At 35.3% G+C, this 12,544-nt stretch overlaps 1 protein-coding gene across 2 annotated transcripts; it reads right to left on the bottom strand.

The window, feature by feature from the left end:
- Positions 1-4,034: 4,034 nt before the first annotated feature.
- LOC113289292 (probable 1-acyl-sn-glycerol-3-phosphate acyltransferase 5) lies at positions 4,035-7,079 on the bottom strand. 2 transcript variants are annotated; one of them, XM_026538514.1, is made up of 4 exons: positions 6,927-7,079; positions 5,441-6,277; positions 5,075-5,205; positions 4,035-4,730 (listed from the first exon to the last, which is right to left on the bottom strand). In XM_026538514.1, the coding sequence occupies exons 2-4, from the start codon at positions 6,013-6,015 to the stop codon at positions 4,285-4,287; spliced, it is 1,152 nt and encodes a 383-aa protein (XP_026394299.1). In that variant the 5' UTR covers positions 6,016-6,277; positions 6,927-7,079; the 3' UTR covers positions 4,035-4,284. The 2 variants fall into 2 exon arrangements, with proteins under 2 accessions (XP_026394299.1, XP_026394300.1); XM_026538515.1 differs by lacking the exon at positions 6,927-7,079 and adding an exon at positions 6,458-6,890.
- Positions 7,080-12,544: the final 5,465 nt, after the last annotated feature.

Genomic DNA, 12,544 nt, shown 5'->3' with positions numbered 1-12,544 from the left:
GTGTAAACTCTATATTTATATGCTCAATAATGATTTGAATGACTAGTAGTTTTTCTTCATATAACTTGGTATTTTATTGTTCATGTGATTTCATTGATTATTTATTCTTTTCAATTGATATGGCGTGTTTTGGTTAAATCCCTTGACGTGATATGCTTTAGGATTGATAGATAATGCTTTAGAATCGCTATTTATGAAGCGAAGAAAACTATAGCCGAGAAACAATATTTGAAAATGCATGAAATTTATTTTTAACGAATAGTAGAATTTGCATAATTAATTGGTGGAAACCGAAAACCCTAATAACCCACACTCATTTTTGTTTATCTTTAAATTATTTATCATTTCATTTGTTCCGAATTTCTAAAAATCCTTAAAACTTATCTTGTTGATTACTTAATTTTTGGTATTAGTTGGTAGAGTATTTCACACTCCTCGTGGGAACGACCTGTACTTGCCATTGTCTATAGTTACACATGTGGACTTGCAGTATATTATTGTAGGTTTCCGAGCCTACCAAGTTTTTGGCGCCGCTGCCGAGGAGTTGGTAGCAAAATACTCACTAGTTGATATCAGCATATATAACTTATTTTTAATTTTTGTACATAATTTATTTTTATTTTATTTTAGATTTCTTTTAGTTCTTTTTACGCAGTTTGTTTGATTTTTTTTAGGTACTTTAGTTTGAAGTGCGGGCGAAAAGAAAGTTGCACTCGCAAAACATTTACAAGAGCCACTTGGAAGATCTATTAGAGGTTTGCTTAGCTCATTTTGGGTATGATTTTGATGATGATAGTGTTATTTGTGAAGTCAATGCCTTATTAGACTCCACACCACTGCTAGACACTAATAAATGGAAGCCCAAACTAGAACCTCTAGTTCTGTCTGAATCTCGACTAGTTCAATCAGTCGAGAATGCTCCTACCTTGACCCATAAGCCATTAAGTTCTGATTTTTTCGTCTTGATGATATTCATAATGAAACCGTTTTAGATGATAATGGGTCTAAGAGTCGTGATATTATTTCTCCATTGAGGCCTTGTTCAACGAGTGAATTTGAAAAAATATCAGCGTGGAAGTTATTTCCGTGACTTAGAACCAGATTTAGGGAGTACAATAACTGTTCAATTTTTAGACAATCTTTAGTAATCATCGTGAACCTGATTTACTTCATATTCAAGGTTCGAATTATGCTTTAAATAAGATTGAATTCAGTTTTATCTCTCTGGTATTAATCTTTCTTACTGTAGGTTCATGTTTTCAACTAATCAGATTAGTTGGGTTGATCCCCAACTCTTCAGGCTTATATATATAATTCGCAGCTTACCTTGGGGTACCAACCCCACATTGTTTGAGAACGTGCTACTGGAAGTCGGGAAACAAATACATTTCTTCATGGAGTCAACCATCAGTTTGTTCCCTGCACTCTATCTTTTATTTTAGTTCTTTAGTTTTTGCATATGTATTTTAGAATTTCCACCTTAATTTCTACGTTGGATGACTCAATTACATTGAGGACAATGTAATGTTTAAGTGTGGGGGATGGCTTTTGTTAGGATTTTTCTTTAAAGAAAAAAAAAACTATTGCATAATATGTCTGTTTTGCTCGAGGACTAGCAAAATGTAAGTGTGGGGTGTTGATAAGCATGTAAATGCTACATTTTATACCCATATTTATATTAGTTAGGATACAATATTTTAGTTGCTAATACTATTTTAGTGCTTTTGTAGAAAGTACAAGTGAATTCGATCATCCAGCGAATAAACAGCAAAATGTGAGACTTAATGGTGTTTGCGACGAAAATTACAAAATGTGATTGGCCTGGTATTTCCATATATCAGCAATCACAATGATGAAACGTGGTTGGCCTGGTATTTGCATGTATCAGCAACCACAACGATAAAATGGGGTTGGCCTGGTATTTCCATGTATAAGCAACCACAATGATCAAATATGTTGGCCTGGTATTTCTATATATCAGCAGCACTTATTATGCTGACATGGTATTTCTATATATCAGCAGCAGTTATTATGCTGGCCTGGTATCTCTATATATCATCAACACTTATTATGTTGGCCTGGTATCTCCATATATATCAGCATCATAGAATTATTTCACAGCGAGGTCACAATGGGCAGACAAGTTTTAATTTGCTCTTCAATTAATGCATGGTGAAGCGAGTCGACGTCAGCACACTAATTCCACCTAAGATTGGTCAAGAGTGACTTTATTATTGTTAGCATAAGAATGAAAGAATATCACCTCCATGACCACGTGCAAATGAAGTGCAAATGAAGAAAAAGGAAAGATTAACATATCTTGTGCTTACATAAGTTCTCTTGCTATATATATATATATATAAAGAATATGAAGGAATGTTTGAGACCAAATGATGTCATTTGTGCAAATATAGTTAAGGTGGGCCCAACACATGCAAGAAAATATCATGCTTTTTAAATGAAATTAATTCATTTCCTTGGTAGTTTCATATACTATGAAAAGTGGAGATTTGCTGATACTTTACAATGTTTCGTCATATTATGACACGCGGCATAATATTATTGGGCGGATTGTATCTCATGACATGTGACAAACTTCTATTTGGAGGTGATGTGGCGACGACGTAAATTCATCTGTGGGCTATATTTATGTGTTGTTTCAAAATGAAAATGGGGGGCACCAGGCCACAGTGCCGCAACAAAGGAAAGGTTTTGTAGTTTTGTTTTCGATTCTTCATTTTTCATTAGCTAGAGTTTAATTTTAACATGTTTATGGCTTTTGAGAAAGCCATTTCTAGCTAGTGTTATGTTAGGGTTTAGGTAGAAACCAATAAATTGTGTAAACTCTATATTTATATGCTCAATAATGATTTGAATGACTAGTAGTTTTTCTTCATATAGCTTGGTATTTTATTGTTCATGTGATTTCACTGATTATTTATGCTTTTCAATTGATATGGCGTGCTTTGGTTAAATCCCTTTAGGTGATATGCTTTAGGATTGATAGGTAATGCTTTAGAATCACTATCCATGAAACGAAGAAATCTATAGCGGAGAAACAATATTTGAAAATGCATGAAATTTATTTTTAACGAATAGTAGAATTTGCATAATTAATTGGTGGAAACCGAAAACCCTAATAACCCACACTCATTTTGTTTATCTTTAAATTATCTATCATTTCATTTTGTTCCGAATTTCTAAAAATCCTTAAAACATTATCTTGTTGATTACTTAATTTTTGGTATTAGTTGGTAGAGTATTTCACAAACCTCGTGGGAACGACCTGTACTTGCCATTGTCTACTAGTTAGACGTTGTGCACTTGCAATATATTATTGTAGGTTTCCGAGCCTACCACTACGCAATCATACAGGTGCTTGCCTTGGAATCAAAGGGATAATGGAGATGGAGCACTGAATCCAGAAGAGGTGGAATGCATGGCTGTCAGGGAAGCACTTTCTTGGGCCAAAGATATAAAGCTCTTAAGAATCCAGATTGAAGCCGATGCTAAACTAGTAGTTGACACCATTAATGGGAACATTCTACTCATTCAATGGGAGAATAAGAATTTAATAAAGGAGATTAAAATCTAGTTTTTTGTTTTGTGAGTTTATTCATGTAAGCAGAAACGATAATCAGGTGGCAGATGTTGTAGCCAAACATGTTAGTCAGTCAGCAATGCCAATCTTATCTGTTGAAAACTTTAACCCAGGATTTTGTGAGCTTCTGGCAAAAGATCAGAATCCTGACTAATATTTATAAAATCTTTTCTCTTTATCAAAAAAAAAAAAGATATACCTACATACAAATGAAACTTTAAAGTTTGTTAGCAAGTCTCCCTTTCACCCTTAGATTGTGATGTTTCATCTCTTTGACACCACCATTTTCTCAACAAAGAGAAAATGTGATGGAGGAAAAAAAAAACTGAATATGTTGACAACTTGGCTGAAACCCATAGCTGGAAAGTCGATTTACAAACACGTATAATTCAGCATTGCAGACAGGTTTAAGAGAAAAATTGAAGCCCAGACGAATCAAATAGTTCGATTGATAAAGAGCTTCTCTAGTAATTGAGAGCTTTTCTGGTGTATACTTGAGATGCAAGCTTGTAACAATGTTGCAAGTGTTCAACAGAGGAAAGTCCCCCACCGTTTGAATTTACCACATATAACTGGCGCCTGAACTATTACAGAAACCATTATTCATCCAAACATGGTATAGTACACTACAAGGGGTTCTGATTTATGCTGACTATTAAAATTTTGGATCTGGCTGACATTCTCTACTCACAACTTTGATTACTCCGACTAAACATTTCCTTAACAATGCCAGTAACCGGAGATGGGCGGATATTGAAGTAGGTAACAGTTGAAAGACAAGCACAGGCTAAAGTCACATATACTCTGAACCAAACAGAGAAAAACAAGAGGAAGACACCTAAGCTGGTCAAGGAGATTACCACAATGACATTAACCAGGCATTTCACTATTGGCAGATCTCCCTCAGTTCCTTGACAAGGGAAATGGCCTTTAGCATTAAAATCAGAGAGCAAATGATCTTTGAGCTCGAAGGTATTCATCAGCCAAGCAGCAGTCTCATCTTCAGATATTGGGATCTTGGTTAGGGGTATACGTCGAATGTGAATGTGAACTTCGGAAGGATCCACCCCATACACATTGTCCATGAGGGTAGGGCATCGGTGCCTGTAGCCAATTGTTACATCATAAACTGCAAAAAAATAAAGATACAAAGGTATGTCAAACCATATGTTATGGGTGAAAGTGATAAACACTGTAAGTTATAATTTGTGCAGGTGCATGTTTGGTATTTGAACAATAGTAAAATGAAGATTCTTAGATGGATGAATAAGATCAGAATAGACAAAGTTAGAATATTTTCCAGGAAAATCCCCCGAAAGGCTAACCAAATAGTAGCACAAGCTTTTCAAGAGAACAAAAATGGATTAGTTCTGTTCTTGAAGCAAATGGTTTGCATCGTTGGACCACTTAATTGCACAAGCAGCACTTTGGTGGCACTACAACTGGGAGAGGACGAATGAAGGGAAACCATACCTGCATCCAAGGAGTTCCTCAGAGTATCCAAGCATGCATGAAAACCCTTTGTTTTCGGCAGAAGCACATTTTTTAGGACAGGTAAACCCTTTTCAGCTGCGTACTTCTGACTCCTCATGCACTTCTGCTCACTGCAAATAAAAACAAGTGAAGCTTAGTCACAACAAAGTTTACCATATAACACATATCTTTCAGCTCTACAATCAGGGCCCTTGGATGGGAATAGACATTAGCTTTAGTTTCATCTTTAAAAGGAAAAAGTAAATTAAGATTTCAAGTGGCAAATGCAAGATGCTAACCTAAATAGCATATAGACAATCTTTCTGTAAATAGAGCTGAACATAAGAAGATACATTGGTGACTTACGTATAATCAGTGCCCTCTGGGAATACAGCGAGCCACATCGCATCTCGAGGATCAGTAAAAGTTGAAAGCATCTGGCGCATTTTTGAGGCATCAACTTCCCATTTTCTCTCCACTGAAATGAAATCTAGAATGTGGAATGACCAACCGAAGACTGGTAATTTCATTAAGCTGCTCTTTAAAACATACTTGATATATCCCAAGCTGCCTTTTCGCAGTGCAAGGTCCCACAAGTACATCCAGTCAACCTCAGTTCGATGGTTTGCGATAAGCAGAACACGTTCCCTGGGCGGAACAGGTTCTCCAGAGAAAATAACTCTAGTCTTGTTTATCTTCTCAAAAAGAAAAGGCCACAGAGCAAGCCAGGCACCAAAACAGAACGACGTTGCTTTCCTGCTATAATGTATACTAAAAAATCGTATAACTATAGCGGTAAAAGGGGAACAACATACCAGCATCATAAATGCTGTTAAAAGTAGTATTAATAAACACAAAAGGCCCCTAACTATCCTAATAAGAGTTAACTGGCGGTGACTTGGAGGACCATCATTCGACTTGAAAGACTTATGAGCTTCCATCTGCTTAAAAGAATTGTATAAACCCTTTTCTCGATAGTAGCTGCAAAACTAATACCAGATAGATTTGCCACTGAACAGCAGCTCACACTCCAAGATATGAATGGTTCCGGCTCATAAGGTTTATGATTAAGTCATCCACCAGAAAGAATTAGTGTCCGTGGTATATTTATCCTAAAAATTCAAAGTTCAATACTGATAGATACTAGGTGGAAGTGGGCAATTGACAGGGTACTGAATCCTTATTCCGCAACGTTTGTTGAACCTGCATTAGGATACCAATGGACAGTCTTAGAAAAGTGATGTTTCATAAAAAGTAGTCGCAGTATATTAGTCCTGAAACTCGTGTGATCTTTCGCTCATTAACAAAGCCTATTACTAACAATCAAACTCAAACTTATGCCTAGGATTTATGGAGCAGAATGTCCGACAGTCGATAACTTACATGTTCACACATAGGGGATCTTCAACAAAATGTGAAACAAAGCTTGACAATGTCTTGACTAGAAGAGGACAGGAAAAACAAGGAAAGCTGATAATAACTAAGATTGCATCTTATTTGGGCAATACAAACCATGCATCTTGTATTCAACAACGATAACTTGTTAACAGCTACAAATTCACTTTTACATATTAGTAACTAAATCCACAACTACCGTTCAGGACATTTAATCAAATACATAGACGATAATATAATAACAAAATTCTGATTGATAAGTAACGTATATATTTGCAACATCTAACAACACAAACTCAAAACAAAATTCACAAACTAGGCGATTATGTACAATTTCTAAGCAAAATTAGCTAAAAGTTAACCTAAGAAACATATGTACTAATGATGATAACCTAAGAAACCTCATTTGATTAAGGGTTTGAAAGAGAGATAAGGATAAGGAAATTAGGTTTCTTACCAACAACAAATAGTAGTCTGCAATGAACTTCTTATCACCAAATAGAGAGAGATTGAAAGGATTTGTGGTGCTCTCACTCCAGCTGCTATTAGTGTATGTACATTGTACTGGACTTGCAACTTTTTCGAAATAGTATCCTTGGGACTTTACTGTGGGTGGGAAACAATTTCAACTTTGCTCAAATAGTAATTCCCGTAATGTAATCTTACCCTCCTCCGTCTAGTAACGTGTCAAGTATTGTCAGCAACCTTCTTTTATACATTGCCACGGCGATAGGTTTTGGATAACTGGGGTATTGTGGAGAGGGTTTAGGGGGATTTTCCCGTGAAATTTTACTGAAATCCATGAGAAAATTGGTATTGGGGAATGCTTAAAATCTTGGGTAGTGTTAATCATGCAAGTGCAAACCCCATTAACCGATGTTTAAACATACACTAGAGTTGTATTGTACGGTAATTGTTATTGGATTTGTAAATTTACTCGAATTTCAACTTCCATAGTACTAGTACTACTGCTCGCTTTAACCCAATATATCTTTTCAATTTTTTTTAACCTACCCCCTGAAAAACAAACCCAAAACCGGGCTCTCTCACAAACTTAATATGGTGGGGCCCAATAATGGAATCCCTTGTAGTTCTCCAGGAGCATGGGACCCGCCCTCATGTGAGAGGGCGGTTTTTATATCGTTTTTGTGCCCAGTACGTGTAGAATCACTGATATTTTTTTACCTCAAGGGGTTCCATTTTTTCTTTCCTCAATTGCATTTCTGATAGTGATCGACCGATTTGAACCACTCAAAAACAATTTTATTGTTACTAAATGTTTTTGCCTTTGAAACTGTTCTCTTTTATTTAATCGTTTTTTGCATTCTTGTATTAAGTCAGTATTTGGAATTATTTTTCTTTTTCTTGTCGGAATATTTAATCATGTATGGCTACAAGCGTGTTGTTTCTTATTACTTTTTGAATTTGATGTATTTGAAATCAATGTAACCATTATTTCTATTAATGAAAATTGAATCACCAAAATATTTTTTTTGCATTACTATTTTTTTTGTAATTAACTCTTCCGGTAGATTGCTAAACGAAATATTGGGTGAGGTTGTTAGACCCCTGCTTTTTCAGACACATACACTTCATTATTAGTTCATGAGATTTACCAACAATTCCAAAAGATCTAATGCAATGACTGAGAAATCTCCAACTTACTTTGTCATAGGCCTTACCAATATCAATTTTAAGAGCAAGGGATCCTATAACAGAAGAAGAAGTGGACATGGAGTGAAGAATTTCTTTAGCGACAATAATATTATATATTATCAATCTGCCAGGGATAAGTGCAGATTGAGCAGTGTCTACTAAGTCACTAAGATGCACTTTTAATCTTTGGGCTAAGAATAATTTCATTCTGAAATTAGTTGCCTATTTTTAATCTGGTCAACAGCCAGCTGCAATACTTTCCATGTGAAACAAAATAATCTTTCATCAATTTTCAATGATAATAGCCAAAAAATACGGTATAATATCTGCAAAACATTTTTTCAAAACCTTAATCTCAATCTTCATATAACAATACCTTGCAGTCTACCGAACAACACCATCAAACATATCTTTACCTTAGAGATAGAAGGCGAAAACTCGGATAAGTAGGAGATTTAGTTAATAAGTTCAAACAGGCTGTTTTGGACTTAGGTGATACTTCTGATATTGTGGATTTTTCGCAAGCAGATGACAAAGAAGGAGATGAAGATACAACTTGGGAAGCGAGTGCAACTGGAAAGATCATAACAGAAGGAAGAATGAAATCTGAAACAGTGGAGAAGTTCATAGGGTTCACATGGCCTTTCATGACACCTGATAATTTAAGAAATTAGAGGCTGACACAAACATAATGATTTTCAAGTTTAGCAACTGGACTCTGTTAAACAAAGTCATAGATGAGCGTCCTTGGAGTATCAATAAGCTGCTCCTGGTTGTGCATGATTATATTACTGGCATGATCTACGCAGAGAAACATTGGGACTTTCAACAATTTTGGATTCAGCGAAGTTTTTACTGCCCGAACATATGAATGTTGCTGCAGTCACTAAAATAGGTGAAATCATGGGACAGGTCATTGCCATTGAACCTAAAGATGTCATTCCAGTAGGTAGCAGTCCTGTAAAATTTGTGTTAATATCGATCTTACCAACCCTTTGCGAAGAGGAGTTAAAGCAGTAACTAATCCTGGAATTTCTCGTTGGATCAAATTTTTTTATGAGAGACAACCGAGTGGAATTTGCACTGAATGTTATGTCATCAAACACTATAAGGTAGCATGCAAAGATGCTAAAAAATTTCTGGACAAAGCTCATGAAAAACCATATTTTTTTGGAAAAGCTGCTAATATAAGAAAGAATATTTTTCTCAACTCAACAAGCAATGCACCTACATATAAGAAGACTAACAAATCTTTAGTGAAGACCACAGTTTTCATTCCTCCCAAGGATGATGTTGCCATTAATTTGGATTTCTTACTGAAGAAGTCAATGGGTACGGAAGATGAAGAAACTAATCGGCTTGGAAAAAGACGCAGAGCTTCTGAGGATTGTCTCACTAAGACAAACAATATTGTAACTACAACCACCACTTTCAACAATGTGTCCTACACTGATCTCCAGACAACTCAAAGGGTCACCACTAGAGATAACCAGAATGCAAACACAGAAAAAGAGAATCTGGTAAACTTTGAACTCATAAATCTTCCATTTGAAATTTTTCTGTGGTCATTTTTGTTTTCTATAAAATTATTCTCTTCAACTTTTTTTTTTTGTTTCTCTTTACTGAAATTTCTTAATTTTAAGAAAACATCTACCACTTGGTTTTTGCTCCTTTTCTGGCAATTATAAACACGAATATAATCTCTTGGAATGTTTAAGGTTTCAAAAATGCTACCACTGGAATCATCTGAGTGATCTGATAAGAACTCAAAACCCAGATATTATCTTCATATGTGAAACAAAAATAAATCAACACAAATGCAAATCTCTCTTAAAACAGTTCTATTATTCTCATAGTACTTTCATTGAACTAGTAGGATTATCTGGTGGTCTAGTTTTACTTTGGAAATAGGGTTTACATGTGATATAGTTGATACCTATAACAACATGTTTAACGTTATAGTTTAGTCAGATCCTAGCAAGCCAGAATTCTTATTGACATGTATGTATGGTTATTCTAACTATGCTAAGAAAAAGAACAGTGGAGCTTCATTCATCAAATCAATAAAGCTAATAGTAATCCTTGGATTGTATTAGATGACTTATATTTCCATATTATTGATAAAGATGTTAGCACTTCTTCTTCTACCGATGGTTGGGTTAACAATATTGTCTCTAGTCGTGGTCTAGAAGATATAGGTTTTGTAGGAAAAGATTATACTTGGTCCAATAATAACATGGCCAATGGAACTATAAAAACAAGGATAGACATGGCATTAGCTAATGAAAATTGGTCTTTAAACTTTCTAACCTCTAGGCTGTTACATCTTGCTCAACTAGTTAGTGATCATAGCCCTATTATGTTAGACACTAATATTACTTTACCTAATTGCTGGAACCTTTTAAAATTTTCTTGACTTGGTTAAATGATGATTCATATTCCATTGTTATTGCTAATGCTTGGAATTATAGTTTGAATGGCTCACCAACTTATCAGTTGGTTAATAGACTTCATATTACTAAAAGGATGTTATCATTATGGAACAAAGAGCATTTTGGTAATATCAATCAAAAGGTGGACAAACTTCAACTTGAGTTACATAAACTTCAAGCACAGCCTTCGGATTCAATCACCAACGATGAGATTATAAACATCAATAATGAACTAAGCAAGTGGCACAAAATCAAGACTGAATTCTATCAACATCCAGGATATGGACACAAATAGCAAGTACTTCCACACTAAAGTCAACAGAAGGAGAACTAAAAGATTCAATTCAAGATTCTAATAACAAATGGTTGCAATCAATGGATTAAATCTCTCAGCATCTCGCTCAACATTTCAAAAATATCAGCACAACTAGCAATACTATTATAGAAGAAGGCTTGTACAACATTCTTCCAACTCTTATTTCAGAAGAGGATAATATCTCACTTGCCAGAATCCCCACTGATGAAGAGATACACTCTACTCTTAAAAGCATGGAGAAATGGAGTGCACCAGGTCCAGAGGGTTTTCAAGCTGGGTTCTATAAAAGCCAATGGGGCATAATAGGTGAAGATGTTTGTCTTATGGTCAAAAAGTTTTTTGAAACTAAGTACATTCTCAGGCAGATAAATAAAACTTATATCTCTTTGATTCCAAGGAAAAACAAAAGTACTAGTGCAGCTGATTACAGACCAATTGATCTGTGTAATACTTCTGATAAGATCATTTCTAAAGTTATTGTTAACAGAATGATACATATTATGGAAAATATTATATCACCTTTTCAAGATGCTTATGTTTCAGGAAGACTAATCAGTGACAACATAGTGATAGCTCAAGAAATTATTCATTATGTGAAGAAGAAAAGAGGAGAAACAAGATGGATGACACTGAAGTTATACATGTCAAAAGCTTTTGACAGGTTAGAATGGCCATTCTTGATTAAAGTTCTTTCTTATTTTGGATTTAGTGAAGATTTCTGTGACTTGATCTATCAATGTATAAGCACTACTACTTTGTCAGTCATGCTTAATAGTTCACCATATGATGAATTCTCACCATCCAGAGGCATCAGACAAGGTGATCCACTATCACCTTATCTATTTATTCTTTCTATGGAGTTTCTCTCAAGACAAATCTCAGCTGCTCAAATGGATAAAATAATTAAAGGTATTAAAGTGGTTGCATTATCACTAGCCATTAATCATCTACTTCTTGCAGATGACTGCTTGATCTTTATGATAGACACATTTTTGTGTCTAAGTTATCCTCAATATTCTGTATTGCTGGTACTCGATTTTGTACTTATTATGGTGTTTTATGTTTTGTATGTATTTTCGGGAAATAAACATTTATGGAAAAATCGGATCGAAAAATTACCCGGGGCACCCACGGAGGACATTTGCTAAACGGATCCCCACTTTGGATAAGGGACACCTCAATTACTAAGGGGCACCTTCTTTACTATTTGCATCCCCTAGGGCGCCAACTGCTATTCACACCCTTGGTCTGGTTAAGGGGCACCGTTCATCTTCATTTAAAAAAATCAGTTTTGGCGGGAAAATGTGACAGGCACATGCATATGTTGGAATCGATATTTAGGGGTGTTATAGAGAGATTAAATGGCTGAGATTTATTGGGATGTCTTGATTTGGCGTAACAGGCATGGTATGATTGTTTGTTTCGATTGAATTTGGCTAGATAATCTAAGAGATGAAAACAGGGCAGTTCGTGTATGGGAGAGTTATTTCACGGGATTGCATGAGTTTTGGAGATTTTCTCGTGATTTTCTTCAGCAGATTGATTGGAAATGAGACACTGCGACGAAACAGGGATGGTAAAAGTGTCAGAATTGAGAAAATCATGGAGTTCACATGGTTTTGAGCTTAAACATGAAATAATATTTCGCCGGAAGATAATCTCGGGATTGGT

Source organism: Papaver somniferum, chromosome 6, assembly GCF_003573695.1.
Source record: "Papaver somniferum cultivar HN1 chromosome 6, ASM357369v1, whole genome shotgun sequence".
NCBI lineage: Eukaryota > Viridiplantae > Streptophyta > Magnoliopsida > Ranunculales > Papaveraceae > Papaver > Papaver somniferum.
The sequence above is the reverse complement of the archived record's forward strand: the minus strand, read 5'-3'. Positions and strand labels throughout refer to the sequence as shown.

Bases quoted from the DNA above. Each gene is read 5' to 3' on its own strand.
- LOC113289292 (XM_026538514.1), bottom strand. From the start codon at position 6,015: ATGGAAGCTCATAAGTCTTTCAAGTCGAATGATGGTCCTCCAAGTCAC. The intron at 5,206-5,440 runs GTAAGTCACCAA...TTTTATTTGCAG, and splicing joins CCAGAGGGCACTGATTATAC to TGAGCAGAAGTGCATGAGGA. The intron at 4,731-5,074 runs GTATGGTTTCCC...ATTTTTTTGCAG, and splicing joins GAGGAACTCCTTGGATGCAG to TTTATGATGTAACAATTGGC.